The sequence below is a fragment of the Coloeus monedula genome, assembly GCF_965178545.1.
Source record: "Coloeus monedula genome assembly, chromosome: 12".
Taxonomy (NCBI): Eukaryota; Metazoa; Chordata; class Aves; order Passeriformes; family Corvidae; genus Coloeus; species Coloeus monedula.
In genome coordinates, this window is record NC_138792.1 from 19,657,969 (window position 1) to 19,674,956 (window position 16,988).

At 56.5% G+C, this 16,988-nt stretch overlaps 1 protein-coding gene across 3 annotated transcripts in view; it reads right to left on the minus strand.

Moving 5' to 3' along the window:
- Positions 1 to 16,988, minus strand: part of STARD8 (StAR related lipid transfer domain containing 8) — a 42,208-nt gene that overhangs the window by 11,566 nt on the left and 13,654 nt on the right. The window contains exon 1 of one of the 3 annotated variants that reach the window (XM_082289493.1): positions 6,285 to 6,430. The exons of the other annotated variants lie outside the window; for them this stretch is intronic. Coding sequence (XP_082145619.1) covers positions 6,285 to 6,357 — 73 coding nt within the window. The 5' untranslated portion in view covers positions 6,358 to 6,430. Of the gene's footprint in view, positions 1 to 6,284; positions 6,431 to 16,988 lie in introns of those variants that run through there. 3 annotated transcript variants of the gene reach the window in all.

The window sequence follows — 16,988 nt, forward strand, 5'->3', positions numbered from 1 at the left end:
GGCTGGGCAGGCAAATACTCCTGCCGTGGGGCATGGCTGGACGCTGGGCACAGGGTCACCCATGCCAGCCGTGTTCCCAGCCCTCCCTGTCACCTCGCAGGAGCCTCACAGGCAGGGCAGGGGGATGGGACCTGAGGCCAGCACACATCCCTGGCTGCAGCCTCCACTGGGAATCCAGCCTGACCCCAGGGATTGCTGCCCGGAGACCCTTCACCTCCCACCCAGCTCAGCCTGAACCCCAGGCAGCAGCAACAGAGATGGGTTTCCAACATCTCCAGGATTCTCTGATGTCTAATATAGGCTCACCAAACACTACACCCACCCTCAGCAGGGCACAAAGAGGATCTCCTTGCCTCCACTGGTCAGAAGATAACTTCCAGGAGCATATAGCAACTCAGTATCTTTGAGATCTGCAGTTTAAATGGTGTAGAAATCATCCCATTCGGCGGCATAGCAGGAGGTGCAGGTACAGGGGACCGGCAGAGTCCATGCATCCCTGAGAAACAAGGGGATAAATCCCACCAGCTTCCTGACTGCAGGCAGGGAAGGCAGACCAGCAGCCCCATTATGTTTCATACTCCAGAGGAAGCTCTCCATGGGAGATGAGTCCTCAGCAAACACCTGGACATCCCCGCAGGGGAAACCAGCACCAACACCCTCAGTGGAAAAAGCTCCCAATGGTGCACAACCCACCAGAGAACCCCCCAGCAAAGCCTCTGCCCTTGTCCAGCAGCTGTTGAGGCTGGATGGTATTTCCCAAGGAAAGGCATCCACAGCTGCTCTCCCATCCCCTGCACCCAGCAAGGGGCAGGGACTGTAACCCAAGTGCCACCATGTCCATCAGACACGCCCCAAGCCTGGGCGCCCCCAGCCAGAGAACCCTGACCCCCCAACACCCCCAGCACGGGGTGGAAATCAAAAACGAAGGAAGAGAAGAGGCTCCCATTGTGCCAGAAAAAAAGGATGAAAACTAACACTGAAGTGGAAAAAAAGGACAAAATTCCCCAATCCCCTTCCTGCAGTCACTGCACTGTGGCATCTCCCTGGTGCAGCCCACTGGCAGCTCCAGCAGGAATGGCTCGTGGCTGTGGGGTGTCTGGAGCCTGACAGCTCTCTCTCCAGTGATTTTGGGGCTCCATCCACCCCACCCTGGCCTGGAACAGGCATGGACAGGGAAAAGCCTGGGACATTCCATAAAAGCTCTAAAATTAGCAACCTGAAACACCAGAGGCCAGCAGAATTCCAGGCAGGAAAGTCACTTCCCAGAACCCCAGCTCTGCACTTTCACTTCAACAATCAAAACTAAGAAGGAGAAGTCCCAGGCCAGGCTCCCAGCTTCCCACAGCAAGGTTCCAAATCCCCATAAAACATCCCACACAGCCAATTAGTGTGCGAGGAGAAAACCCCGCCACAAAATTGCTTGCACGTTACCTCATGGAAAGCTGGAAGCAGCTGCCTGGCACTGCAGGGGAAGCTTCAACCCCAGCACCAGGGGGAGAAAATTGGTTTTTTTTCTTTCATTTTGGTGTGATTTCTTTCCATCCTGCCTGAAAATAAAACTGCCTACAACAGGGACTTTCCTTCCTGGCTGTAAGCAGAACTTCCTTGCTGGCTTTTTACAGGAACGACAGAAAGTCCCAACACCTCTCCTGAGCCAGGGGGATGTGCCTTCACTGCTTGAGAACAGGAGCTGAGGCAGGTGTGCCATGGGAAAGGTGTATCCTACTGATGCCAAAGGTACCAGCCCCGGCATGGCCAGGGACAGAGGGATTGACTCTGCCTGAAGAAATCAGAGCTGCCTCCCTGAACGGGACATCACTCCCACAGCAGCCAAGGGCCAATCCCAGACCCTCCCAGTGGGCTTTGGAGGAAGCCTCCACGCTGCCCTCCTGGCACTGGGCACAGCTGGGACTCACTGCCCACCCAGCTGGGCTCTTGGGGCAGGAGGCACGTGGAGCCCCACACAGCCAGGGGCATCTCCCAGCCATGGGCACCTCCTGCTTCCAGCTCCCAGCTCCACTCAGTGAAGTGCAGAGGTTCTGGAGCTGCCAGCACAGACATGGACAGGGCACACGGACAGGAATGAGGAATGCTGTTGGATGTTGTCCCAGACATGGCGTGTTTCCATAATTAACCTTCACACAGTAAACAGGTCTCATAAGCTTTGGGAACTGCTCCTTGCTATGTCACCTACCAGGAATTGCTCAAATGCCTCCTTCACCTCCAGCCCTGAAATGTCTGAGGGCATCGCTCCCTGGGGATGGCACCTGGCAGGGGGATGGCACCTCTGCCACCCCACTCCTGTCCCAGACAGCTGCTGCGTGGTGCAGAACACAAGGGACATCCAGGGGTAAATATGATCCTGGAGATTGCATGGGAATTGCTGGGTGATGTCTGTTCTCCCAGACAGGAACCCCTCTGGCCCCCACGGGGCAGGGAGACTGTAGCTGTTGGATGTCTGGATCAGATCTGGATCATAATCCATGCCGGGTGGGCACAGAGACTCCCAACAGCACTGTCATAGCCCCCCAGAGCACTCCCCCGCCTTATCTCTGCCCCGCTCATCCCTCAGCTGGGCTCCAGGGCTGTGTGTGATCGCCCTTATCAGCTGGATGTGGCAGCTCTTGTTTCCTCCCCTCAAACGAGCCCAACAGCAGCCTCAGGTCTGGTTTATTCTGTTCTAAAAGCTCAGCCAGCCCTCTGCACGCACAGTGTGCAGAGCTTTGTGCTGCACAATGCAGGAACGCGGCCACCAGGAAACCCAGGTGATGCTGCCCAGCCAAAAGCAGCTCCTGCCCTCGCAGGCTGGCACCTGGGAGAGGAGCTGGGCCCAATCTGCACAGGGAACACCTCTGCTTCTACAAGCATCCCTCAGAACAACTTAAATTCAGGTTTGCAGCCGGTGCTGTCTTTAATAAAGATGGGAAGGAAGCACTGAAGCAGACAGGTTAGCCACAAACAAATGAGGCTTAGGATCCTCATTGGAATCATGGAACGGTTTAAGCTGGGAAAGCCATCTCAGATCGAGTCCAGCACTGCCAAGGCCACCACTAACCCAAGTCCTTTCTTCACATCAACACATCTTCACAGACCCCACAGGGCAGGGTTGAACAGGGGACAGCCACGCTCAGGGGCATGGGATGCACCAGGAGGGAAGGATCCAGAGGGTCTGGGACATGCTGTCCGATGGACATTGGCAGCAGGACACAGTGGGGTGGCAGAGCCCAAGTCAGCGTCCCCTGGCACTACTGTGATGGCTACAGGAGTGTCCTACAGCATATTTATTACAGGTTCCTGCTCCCCCAGGCAGCCCCTCAGAGTCCTGGAGCCCCTTTGGCCTATAGGACACCTCCTCCCAGCAGCTCCAGAGCACGTGGGAGCAGGAGCACTGCAGCAGCTCAGGGGTTACACATCCCACTGCTCGGGCTGCAGCTGCAGAGCAGATGTCTGGGGGGAACAAGGGATGGAAAGAGAGAGGAACAGAAACAAAGGGCCAGGAAGGTGAGGACCCTGATCCATCCTTGACTCCCCCACCTGCATTTCTGCAGCTGCTCTGACCCCGGAGAAGCAACAGAGAGGGCAGGACCGTCCCACTGTGCCAGGAGCACACAGCAGCAGACCCCCATGTCTGAGGGGAAGCCCAGCAGGAACCTGGGGTTCCATCTCTGAAAAGGCAACGGTAAAGCAAGCTCAGAGCAGAGAGAGTCTCTGGCTCCAGCCCACCCTGTGCACCACCCCAAGAAGATCTGTCAGTGCCAGCACAGCTACCTCTGTCAGATCCAGGTTTGGGGTGAAGTTCCTGCCTTCTCTTTGGTGTTTGCTGAACACAGAAAGAGAAATCCAGAAGAGAATCCCAGAATAGTTTGGGTTGGAAAGGACCTTAGAGATCATCTCATTCTGGCCCTCTGCCAGACACCTTCCACTAGCCCAGGTTGCTCCAAGCCCTGTCCAACCTGGCCTTGGACACTTCCAGGCATGAGACATCCACAAGGAGCAAGATGAAAACAGCTACTCAGATACTGAACAAAGTTAATCCATCTTGCCCATCCTGCAGTCCACCCTTTCTAAAAATTGCACTGTTTTCCTGCTGACCATCCCATGGATCTCACACACACTTTGTTTGGACAAGTGGACGCCGTCGCTCCAAGGGCAGCCAGCGGTGCCAGAGCTTCAGCAGCACCAGGCACAGCATCCATCATCCACCACAGGTGCCAGCCAGGCTGCACCTCCCCATGAAGAGTGATCACATTTCACGTTTCTTTACACGGACAACAGCAAAAGTCCAGTTTTCACCACCTGGAAGAGCATTAAAGCCAGCATGGACTGAGGTCAGCGTCCGGAGTACTGCACGCCGGTGCTGCTCGCAGCACAACACTCTCGCCCCAGGCTGCACGAGACCCAACACCAGCCACTACTAAAGGCCAAGGAAGGCCAAGTCAAAGGGAAACACCAACAGTTCTGCTAAAAAAACAGAACCAGCAGCAGCTCTGGCTCTGCAGGGAGCTCTCAGCTCCAGTCACCCGTTGGAGCATTTGCATCTCCCATGGATGTGACCTGCTGCAGCTGCTCTCCTGCTTCCCACGCCGAGGAACGACCCCCAGTCCCACTGCTAAATCCAGGCACTAAAAAACAGTCCCTTAATACACGAGGGAATTCCCTCCTACTTTTTTGCATTTATTTAGCATAAACACGTGTGTTACCAGAGGAACCCCTGGAGCAGAATTCCCTTGTGGTCTTGCTGCAGCTTTTTCCATGTTGTACAGAATCACAAACCCACCCCATTCCTGGCTGAAGAATGCTCAGGCTCCAGCAGCTCTGGTGGGAGCCCTACACGTCCCCACGGACAGGGAGCCCAAACCACGGCTGTCACACCCAGCCGGTGGCCACTGCCACAGCCCTGGCATGGGCACAAGCCCTCACAGGAGGGAACAGGCACTGAACTCGCAGCAGAGGCACAAAGGGTTACTTTAGGGCTCTCTTCTTCCCTTCTTAAAGGCTGCAATACAAAAATAACCCCAAATCAAGGATTTCCCAGCTCTGCACAAAATCCTGCCTCCTTCCCCACCAGCCTCAGCTTTGGTTTATCGATCGGTCCCTGCCGCCCAGGGGAAGTACAGGTGCCTGCATGTGCTCCTTGCTAAACTCCCGAAATCCCATCCCACATCAGAAAGATCTGCCAAATTCAGGAGTTTAACCCCAAGGAGTCCTGGATGTGCAGCCGAGCACAAGGCCCCCCCTCAGCCCGTGGGAGGTGCAGGCACAGAACCCCCGTCCGTGCAGGGACCCCTCCGGGCACAGCCACAGATGGAGGCATAACCCAGACTCCGAGTTTCAAAACGCAGCCAAGGGACATTTCTCGGGGGACGCAGGTCTGTGTGCACCGCGGCAGGGCTGTCACCAGCTCACAGGTCTCTCCCATCGGGACCCCCTTCTGCAGCACCCCACACCCACCGGCACCACTCGGGCATCGCTCACCGCAGCTCCGGGGGCATTTCCACCCCCACCCCACAGCTCCAAATCCCACTCCCTTCTCTTTCCTCCTCTCCTCCTTCTGAAAACTGCCCTTATATCAGTGAATTGCTGTCAGCAGGTGCTGCCACATCCCAGAGCACGGCTGGCACCAGCACCATCGCACCCGTGGCCATGCCGGCTGCCGCCCTCACTGCCTGGCAGGAGCGGGATTTTGGCTCGGGTTCAGGAAACAATCGGAGATCAGGAGGAGCTGGCACGCGGCGCTCCCCGCGCTCCCACCGGCCTGGCTGGCTCTGGCAGAAATAAACCCAAATATTGCCAGGGCTGCAGGTCTCTTCAGCAGGGAGCAGAGCGGGGAAGGAGAAGCCCCAGGCGCAGTGACTGAAGCCAGCCCGTGCTCTGCCACTGCCATCGCCCCTCTCATCCCTGCCCCGCTCAGCCGCATCCCCGGTGCCAGCGCCGTGTCCCGCCGGGGCACAGGGCTCCCTGCACACCCCGCAGCCGCCCCGCTCCGGGCACACGCTCCCGCAGGGCGGTAGCTGCAGAGCACTCCAGGGGAAAAAAGGTGAAGGAAATTCTGGTTTTCAAGAAAAGATTAAAAAATCCCCCAACAACTTAACAAGAACTCAAGCGACACCTCTGAACCCTGCACTCGCCCCCGTGTAAAAGCCCTGCTGCACAGGAAACGCTGCTTACAAGAAATTTCTAACAAGAAAAAAGGTAATTTTACAGCTTTTCCCACCTCCCCCGAGAGCGTTTGCTGACTGGAGCATCCCAATCCAAACACAAAGCTGGGACACGAGCAGACTCACCATGGCAAGAGTTGTTAATCCCGGCTTTGTTCATTGGAAACCGTGGATTAAATGCAGAAAAAAGTATCAGCATGACCTCCAGCCTCCTTCATGCCGTCCTCGGCCACCCGGCACCGTCCACTGGCGGCAAGAGACCTTCCCACAGGCACTCCATGGCAGAGCTGCAATTTCCCCCCGCAGGGCTGTGCCGTGCCGAGCCGAGCCGAGCCGACGTGTCCCGCGCAAACAGGACATCCCGGCCCCGCAGGGCTGAGCGCCGCGGCGGGGGTGGGAGCAGCGGGGAGGGCTCCATCCGGTACCGCTCCCAGCCCCGCTACAGCACGGGCAGCCGGGGCTGTCCTGCCCAGCGCGGGACCCCGGCCCAGCCAGGAGAGCTGCAGCTTCCCATTTCACCGCAGAAATGAGGGCTGACAGCCAAGTGTCCCGCAGGGCGGCACCGTGTCGGCTCCAGGGAGCGGGGCCAGCGGGGAGTTTGACACTGTCCGGCAGTACACCGGGAGGGAGGAGAGGGATGGACACCCCAAAACCCCCTCTCATCATCAGACGTCAACCACTCAAACCACTGGCTGTGAGCCCCAGCTGAGGCTCCTCTCGGGCCGCTGTTGGCAAACAGCAGGAGCTGTTGCCAGTGTGCAAGAGATGGGAAAACTGACAGCCAAGGCTGAGCCATCATAAATTCCCCAGTCCCTCAAGATACCAAAAACGAATAAAAGCTCAAAGAGATGGTTCAGGGACAAGAACAGGAGGAGTGCCTGCAATCTGAGATATCCAGACTAAATCACCCAATTCCTTACAAATTTCTGGTTTGTGCTGAGCCCAGTGTGCTCCACCTGCCCTGGGAATGCTTCTTCCCCAAGCAGCAGGACTTGGCTCACATCTCAGCCCAAAGCAGAGGGGTCAGCACAGTCCAAGCAAGAAGCTGTGGTTGACACAGGATTAGTGTCCACAGTGAAAACCACATTCCCTGTGCCTGCCCTTCCCAAACCGGTGCTTTGGCACAAATCATTCCCAGAATGAGCTGTGAGATCCCTGCAGCTGAGCATTGTCTCACCTTGCTTCTGATTCCCAGTCTCTCATCCCTATCCAGGGATACGACATTGGAAAACATCCCACCCGCCCTCAGCTCACACCTCTCAGGTCAGACCCTGCAGACCCAGGCCCCAGGGGGGACCCCAGCCCGTCAGACCTCTCTGTCCCGACAAGGCTGTGGCAGCGATGGAAGCTCAGGCCCACTATCACCCCAAAAACATGGGGGGCAGTGAAACCTGCAGACAGGGAGAAACACAGAAGGGACATCAGGCTTAGGGAGGTCACTGAGTCAAACAGGAGCACATGGTCCACCTCGTTCTTTTTTGCCCTTTCTCCCAACTGGAAGGAGACATTGTTGGGGCTGGAGTTGAAACTCAAGGCTGCCCGTGCTTTACGGAGCTAACAGGAGATGCCAGGACAGCAGGATATCGACATTTTGAAAAAGTCTTAAAGGACGTCACAGTTTTTCAGAGACAAAGAAATATTTTAAAAAAATACAGGAGTCTCCTTGCCAGGAATGTGGGGAATGTCAGGGAATATTATAAAACAGGATGCAAATCTGGCCTCAAGCAATATTAGAGGCTCTTGCTCTGGCCTGACAGTCAAGATGCTGAATCCCAATGGAAGACCAATCATGGGAATGGCAGTCAGCTTACATGGTCCCATCTATCTGCCTCCCACTGAAGAATCCAGCACAGCCAGGTCTGCCTGTGTCCTTTCCCACAGCCAAACCCACCCTGCACCCAGGCAGAGACCAAAATGGGGCCCTTTACATAAAAAACAGCATTTCTGAGGAGCCAAGGCAAGCACAACCTTGCGGGACACAGCTGACAGCCACGGATCGGGAAGGATCCAAGAATGCATGAAGGGATCTGGGCTGCTCCGTGGCCAAAAGACAGTCCCAAATCCAAGACCTTTGCTGTAAGACAGGTGAAACACTTCCCAGAGATGGTTCAAACAACTTTTCCTCAGTCTGGTTAATTAAGCAAGCACTTCCCGGCCTTCCAAGGGATTTACAGGCACAGGAGCTCACAACCCTGGCACAGCTATTCCGGCTCACGGGAAGTTATGACGCCGAACACACCGGAGCCGGAGCGGTGGCTGCCAACAGCAGGGTCAGGAGCAGAGGAACAGCTCCCGGGGTCAGGCCAAGGAGAAGCCCAGGGGTCAGCAGGCAGCAGGAAGCCCCAGTTCCACACACCAACCGCTTGCAGTAGGAAACAGAGGCCAGTTACTGGCAGAGCAGCACCTTTGGCAGGAACGGGCATGTTTGTTCCAGCTTCCCTTCCATGAGAAAGCCCCTCTGTAAGGAAAAGATTTGTCACAGCAAGACCTGCTTGGGGTTTTCTCATTTGGCCCCAACTGCACAACAGCCTCGCTGGTGCTCACAGCCAGACATGATGAGGATGGGGCTGCTCATGGGTGGCAGATCCCCTCCTGATGGTGGGCTGATGCCAGGGCTGGCAAAGGCTCCAGCCAGTGCTCAGTGCTTCCCAGGGGCGATACCAAGAACACTTTGCCCTAAAGAGAGTCATTCTGCAATACCCACCGCGATCACACAGGGAGGAGGAACCTCCCAGCCAAACCCCCACCACAGTAGCTGTGCACAGAAGGGGAGCCATCCCCAGCAGTCAGCCATCCCCAGCCATCCCTCAGCCAGTCAGTTCAGAAGAACACTCTAAAATGCTCATCTTTTCCCAAGTAAACACTCCTTTCCAGTCCCAGCAGTGTGCAGCAGTTGCCCCACTGGTGTTTCTGAGGAAGCCTTTGCCTCAGCAAAGCTCTCCCTCAGTGCTGCTGGCTGACGTGTTTGTGGTCAATCAATCAGCTCACACCCTTCTACAACTTCGCCCATCTATTTTTATGACCACTAATTTTTGACTCACATGCAAGTTTTCAGAAGGGACCCAAAGCCCCAGCGCACCTCAGCAACCTCGGCATCGTTGGGGATGAGCAGCATGTGCCCCCAGCCCCCACGGCCACCCCAGCCCCATCCAAGACAGCCCGACCTTGATTTTCCCAAAAGCCCAAGTCCCAGTGCCTGGACACACGGCTGCTCGCCCAGCACCGCCTCACTGAGCCACAGCCATGCGCACACGGCTGGCCATGCTCCACTGCCCTGACGGGCACGTGACAGGTGACACTGACCCGTGACCGCCACACACAAGGACTCGCTGCTCTTCCAGCTGGCTGCTCACCGAGTGTTTCATTCCCACCTGCCCAGGGACTGTGGAGCGCCACAAGGCCCCTTCAGGCTGAGAGCGCCAAGCGGGGCTGCAGGAGCTGATCTTTGCTCTCTCTGGTCTCCAGAGCATTCCCAGAAAGAGAGGTGGGATACGGCATCTTCTCCCACTTCCACTGCAAAACACCCCTGTGCCCATCCCCACCCAGGACCTCGGCAGAGCTGGAGATGAGCTGAAGGGGAGCAGTGCTGGAAAAACAGGGAAAGCACTGACAAAGCCACCAGTGCATCACTCCATGCCACAATGGGCTGAGGAGCCTGGCCAAGAAACACAAGTGCTCAATAATCCATGGAACCCAGTCTTACACAACATCCTCCATGCTGCCAGGAGCCCTTCACGGCTCAGTCCCTGCTCAAGGAGCAGCACAAACCACCTGAGAGCAGGTAAATCCCAGGTGAAGCAGCTGGCCAGGTGACTGGCTCTGCCAGCACAGCCAGAGAGCAGCTCAAGGACAGCCAAGATCTCTGTGGGCGCTGGCAGTATGGAGAGACTGGGATCTCCGAGGATTTGGGTTCCATCCTGAGCCAGCACTGAGCACTCAGGGGGGACGTGGCCCTGCCAAGGCACACCCTTAACTCCAAACTTACATTCTTAACTCACAAAGTTTCCTTCTGTCCTTGGAGACCGCCAATAAAATACCAGTGAACCTTATCAAACAGCAATCATTGAGACTCCTGACCTTGCTATCTCTGCCTTCTCCAACCACTGTGGCCAAAGAAACTGAGACACGAGACTCAGGCTTCTTCCTCAGGACCCTGCCTGGGGGACCCCAGCCCAACCCTCAAAGCAAAAATCGACACCCAAAGCAGGAAGGGAGCAGGGGCTGAGGTGGGAGTGGCCACAGCACAGCAAAGTGAGTTTGCTTTGCCGAGGAGGGCAGGAAGGAAAACCGTCAAACCATCAAGCTCAGCCAAGGGGCTGGCACCACTTCCGGCCACAGTTCTGTAGAACCTCATTAATGAGCCAACAGCTGCAGCTCCCCGGCCTCTAACAGTGCTCACAGAAACAAAAAATTTACTACAAAACAATCCCTGCTGCTCAAGCAGGTGGGAAGGCCATGGAGAGCAGGAGAAGAAAGGCACCCTCACAGTGCGGCTGCAGAGGGACGGCCGTGCCCAAGCTCCAGGGACAGTGTGACCCCCGCCACGGCTTCCTCAGTCGGAGGAAGAGATTTGGACACACCCAGCTCCTCTCAAAGCAGGCTCTGCTGGTGGGGAAGAGTGATCCACCCAAATCTCGCCAGGTCCCAGCCTGCTCCTGCTGCACCTCCCTGTGCCCAGGATCCTGCAGCCATCCAGAGCCGGCTGGAGCCGCAGCCGCCAGACACTCACCAAGGCCAGGCTGACAGCGGCCGCGTGCCTGGGGGAACATGAGGCACAAAGCTGCAGCTCACCAACAAACTCTGACTGTTAACACTTCTTCAATCCCACACTATATTCCTGCCACCACCACAGGGATCACAGAATCAGAGAAATCTTGGAACTACAGGATGGTTTAGGTTGGAAGGGACCTTTCAGCTCATCCCAGTTCCACCCCGTGCCATATGCAGGGACACCTCCCACCAGACTGGGTTACTCCAAGCCTCATCCAATCTGGCCTTGAACACTTCCAGGGATGGGGCAGCCACAGCTTCTCTGGGCAACCTGTGCCAGGGCCTCACCACCCTCACAGGAAAAAAGTTATTCACAGTGCCTCAGCAGCACCTGAGGGTCACCTCTGAACCCTCTCTTTGCATTTAAACACTAAAAAAACCCCAAAATTTTAAATTAAAAATGTGTGCTGCTTCTTTTGTGTTGGGAACTGTCCTCACCACATCAACCAGCACCACCTCATTTTATTTACCCCCTCTTCCCTGCTTCCTGCCATGCCAACACCATCCATCAGACCAGCCCTACCTCTGTGCCTGGCCCAGCACAGTTTGCAGGTGAAGTTTGCAGCCAGCCGAGCCAGCGCCCTGCCAGCTCGCTGCCTTTGATCTGCGGCAGCCCCAGGAAGCCCCCCAGGTGCTTTCAGAGGCTGCCTACAGAGCACCAGTGCTCCCAGTCCAGCCATTCCATGTCTGGGACCACCGCTCCTCCAGCTGCCGGAGCGGAGCGACACCCCAGCACTGCCGGGGCCAGGAGCCAAGGCAAAACAATGGGAACCATTTACAGGGCAGGAAGCTGCATCTGCTGGATGAAACGCTATCTTCAAACAAGACGTGTTTGGATAACTCCAGTTTCATAACTCGCCTCTTCCGATCTTAGGAAATCACGGTAGTAAAAAGAAAACAAAATGGGGGAGAAGAAATTTGGCACAGGGAACATCGGGGAACAGCTCGAGCCCCGGCACTGCGTGGGGAAGCCCAGCCTGTGGCGTCGGGGTCTGGCTGCAGCCCCTGCCCCAGGATCAAGGTCTGATCAAATATCCCCAGGGAAAGAGTTAAATCTGCACTAGCGACCCCAGGGGCACAGTGAATGTTGATGATCTGGTGCATTACCACGCTGGCTTGTTTGTCTTTTCAATGGAAATCAAAGCCATCCTGGGGGAGGGAAGACAGCTACACCAAGCACAGGATATGGGGTCCAGCAGCTCTTATCTTCATCATCCTAAAGAGAAAGGAAGGGGTGGCCTGAAAGCACCCCGAACACCCCGTGGATGCCAGCTCAGCCTCACCACAAGCGGCAGCAGCGCTGCTGGGGCACACGTGGGATGCCGCAGGACCCTGCTCCTCGCCCTGCTGTGACAGCCGGCCCGGCCCGCGCCTCCCGCAGCTGCCACCACCACAATTCGGGACAGAGAGACAAAAGCTGAGGTCACCCGGCTCGGCCGTGGACCCTCCCCAGGACCCACCTCCTCTCCCCACCCTTCTCAGGCCAAATATAAACTTGCTTACAGGAAATGCCTTAAAGAAACGGCACCTCCCTGCGTCCCGAAGAATGCCCAGAAAATAAACTGTCTCTGGACATGAAGGAAATGGCGCTTTTTTTTCTTTAAATCACATTGCAAAGCAACTTTAACCTCTTCAGTCCCTGCTGCAAATGCCGCCCCCATGTGACTCTGGCCTCAGGGAATCTCAACGTGTCTGGACTCTGGATTGGTGACGCGAGAGGAGCCTCTTGCCAGGGGCCACCTGTGGCATCGCCAGATCCTGAAAAAAATGCCAAAAATCCAGAATCCAAACATAAAATTTCTGTCTGACAAGGAAAGCACAGGACCCTCTAAAGGGGCTCAAAGCTGGGGACCCACTCTTGATTTCACAAAGGCGCTGGCTCCATTCCCAGAGCCATTGGGCAGAGCAGGAACTTGCACAGCTGTTGGCATTGCTGGAGGTCCTGCATTGCAGCCAGGGGGCCCAGGGGGCTGCACCTGTGCCCCCCTCCCCACCCAGACCCTTCCTTCAAGGGCCCTGAGTGGGGTGTGCCAGTTGCCCCCACTCTGAGAGTCCCTCAGGGTGTGCTGGGATCTCTGGCAGATGGAACTGCAACTCCCCAGCTTCCTGCGGAGGGCAGGGATGGGGCACCCCGGCGATGCAGCCCCCTGCACTCCCCCCCAGCCCCAGCAGCTCCTGTGCGAGCCCAGCACTGCAGCTGCTCCAGCCCAGCAGGGACACACACAGAGGCTTAGGAAGCACAAACGCTGCCTTCACACCAACGTCCTGATACCAGGCACAAGAAAGCAAAAAGAGAAGAAATACAGGAAATCCAGGACGTGGAGAAGCAGCAGCCTCAAACAGTCAGTCAAGGACAGACCAAAGCCAACAGTCCAGTGTGGAGAGGAGAGAACTCACTCTCCCCAGTCCCTCTGCCATGGGACAGGACAATAAATAAATAAGCTCAGTGCCAAGATCTGGCAGTGTTCCCATGCACTCACAGGTCACAGCCACAGAGAGGGTGATTCCATTCTCCCTCTACAGAGGAGGACACTGAGGCAGGAGCAAGGCCAAGGGCACAGCCAAAGCACTCCCTGTGTCACCAGCCCCTAGCACCTCCCTAAACGTCCCCTTAATAACGGGGTACTTGGGGCCTTCAGCCTCAGAGGCACACCGTGGTTTGATCCAATTCAGCTGCTGCTGCAAAACGCCTCCGGTGCCTGCCGTGGTTTGGAATTTCTCGGCGCAGCAGCAGCGCTGGAAGAACTGTGTGGAGGTGTGAGGCCAGGCATGGGAAAGGGAAGCGTGGGGTCAGCTGCCACTTGGCTGGGAAGCAAATGTCCGTCCAGAGCAGCAGCCAGGGCTCCGGGTTCAGCAGGAGATCACCTGCCTGGAGAAGAGAGGCAATTTCTGCCTTGTCCCTCATTTTTCACTTTGTGTATGCCCATTATTTTTAGCTGGGGGAGAACCACTGCTTCCTACGTCCTTGCTGCTCCCAAGAAAGCAGCAGCACAGCTCCCAGGGCATCCATAGGAGAAATCACACAGCCACAGTCCATGCAGGACCCCTAGCGTGTCTGTGCCCAGGGGGTTCATGCCAGTGGCTCTTGCCATGCAACAGCCATCCTGGGATTTGCTCAGGAAGGTGTCCAGAGGCCATGGGGCAACCCTCCTCCTGGAAAAATAGAGCTGCAACACCAGCCCTGGCTGCCCAGATGTCCTGCTCTTGCCCAAAGACACTGATGAAACGAGGTCAAGTGGACTCTGCGTCACCGCTGTGGGCACCGTCCCACAGCCTTGTGACACCTCTGCCCGCCCCTGCCCAGGGTCAGTTCCAGTTTCAGCAGGAGCAGCAGAGAGAACCGGCTGCCAGCCAACCCTCTGAAACCCCACAGAGCAAACCTCCACCTGCAGCCTCAGAACCACCCCTGCCCCCAGCCTGGCCCCCTGCCCCAGCCCAGCCTTCAGCGCTGGCAGCAAAGCCTCATCCTCTTCACTCCTTTTCCTTTTTTCTTCCTTTTTCCTTTAAATGCCAGCTTTCTTGTCGTCTCCACCTGCAAGGCAGGAAATCCCCCAGCTCACCCAGGCTGGGGGACACAGGACCCCTCGGGTTCAGCACCAGGATGCCCTGGGAGAATCCACCAACTCCTGTTCCCACTTAAGCAATGGGACCAAGACTTGGCTGCAGCACCCATGAAAATCCAGATGTTCTCACAGGACCACACCAGAAACCAGGTGTCCCAGGACTTATCCTGACCACCCCACCAGCCTTGCCTGCCCTGTAGTCCCCCAGCCTGTGACACTGCACCTCTGCTGAAATTCCATGTGCCTCTGGTGCAATGGGATGAGGACTGGCTGAGCCCCTGGGGAAGGTCCCCTGAACTGTTAAAGTTGTTCCCAGCACCGTTTACTCTGCCTGTAACTGGCACGCGGTGACAAGTGCCCTGTGCTGATAAGGGCTCTGCAAACAGCCGGGCCAGCGCCCACGTGGCACGGGGACCTGGCAATGATTAACCCAGCAGCCGCAGGGAACAGCAGCAGCCTGGGGACGCGGCCACCCATGGGTGTCACAGCATCCAGAAACGGGGGACACATGGGGACCCACTAGGAGCCACATCCCATGGGATCAGGGTCAGCACCTCGGGGGGAGCATCGGGCAGAGGGTGATGAGCATGGAATGGGGCAGAGTGAGGCTAGCACAGCTCCACACTGACAACGATCCCCATGCAGAACATGCAGGTAAGGCGCCCAGTGAATCAGAAAGCAAACAGACAATGAAGATCCAGAAGCCATCACCTTCTGGCACCAGGAAACTATCCTCTTACTGGAAATGTAGGGACAGACCCGGTCTCTTTAAATCCCCACGCCCAGCCCCGCAGCCTGGAAAGGTTCACGTGTTCTCGAGGTGCCTCTCCAAACAGCAGGAACCAAAGGGCCGCTGCAGCTCAATCATTAACCGTGCGGAGACCCCCGGCCTCGCTGGAATGTGCCGCCGCTGCCGGTCCCCTCCGGAGCTCTGCTCAAAGGTTCACAGGCGCTCCTCTGCTCTGGCCACCAGCCCCTGGAGGCTCCGGCCACTTGCCAGCACAGCTTTCCTCCAGTGCTAAATCCCACCAAACACCTCTGTCACACATCCCAGCAGGCCTGGAACAGCATGTGCAAGAAGGGGAGTTGAGAAACAAGAAACCCCAACTTCCAAGGAGACATTCCCATGCTCAGTTCACCCGGGACATAGTTTGGGGAGCTGTTACTCCCCGTGGCTCCTCTTGCCTTGCAGTACCCTTGCTGCTGCAGCAGGACCAGCATGGGCACGGCGTGGGATGGGAAGACTGGCAGGAGCAACAGCATCCCAGCTTTTACAGCCCTCACACCACTTCTAAAGCTTTTTACATGCACAAAAACAGCTCAGCTTTCATCCCTGGGCTCTGGCAATCCTTGTCACCAAACCCAATGGGCAGAGGGATGGAGCAACACCTCTGCTATGGGGCTGGGGGGAGGGAAGGAGACCCCCATGTTAGGGGATGCTCTGCTGGGCCAGGGAGATGAGCCCTGGCACAGGGCAGGAGTCCCACCACACACAGGACCCGCCAGCTCCCCATCCATCAGGGCCAAAGCGACCTCTCCAAAGCATTCCCTTCCCCACAGCCCTGCTGCCAGCGTGCTGGCTGAATTTGGGGATTAAACTCCCATGGACACCAAATGCAAAAGCCCTTCCAAAGCCACACCGAGGGCAAAGGCAAATCCCAAACCCCTGCAACAGGCAAACTGTCTCAGGCTTTTCATGGAGTGATCGCTTGAAGGAAGGAGACTTGGTTCTTCTCTTCACTGGCAGTGATTTACCCTCAGCACCGCCCGCTCCCCTCAGTGCCAGCCAACTTCCCAGCTTGGTCCTTCTGCCCAAAGTCACACAGCAACATCAGCATGCCCTCAGGGAAAGGGCGACCTTTCGTTCCTCCACTCACTTCAATTGACTTTGAGAACCTTCAAATCTTTTTGAAATTAGTACAAAACTGAAGGGAAGTACTGACGTGCCCTTGGGCACAACCACATTTTGTTCTCTTACGAAACTGAAGCTCTGGCAGCCTGTCCTGTGAACACACACTGGGGTTTGGGCATTGGAGGCGATGCAGACAAGGAATGCTCAACGGAAGCACGGCTGGATTTATGCAGTCAGTCTTTTATCAGAAAAGGATTTCTTGGAGGAAGTGCGAGCACATGGCATGAGCGTGACCTGCTCCTCAGAAGCAGCTTTGATACCTGCTCTGTGCTGGGACTTCATATTTTGCCACACACGAAAATACTGACAAGCTTTCAGGATTAAGGGTGGGAGCTGATTTTTCCCATGCAAGAATGGAAGGGGACTGATGGGATCCGAGCTGATCCGTGGCCCCTGCTCCTGGTGGCACACACGTGCCGAGAGTGGCAAGGGGCGGCTGCACAGCCACCTCCCCAGCTGGGCTCTGGTGAGAATACAAACAGAAAAAGGCACAGCCATTGATAAGAGCTCACGTATGCAAGTGGAAAAGAGTGTGGATTTCTGCCAAAAACTCACGATATGTACTCCAACACCCAGGGACTGTAC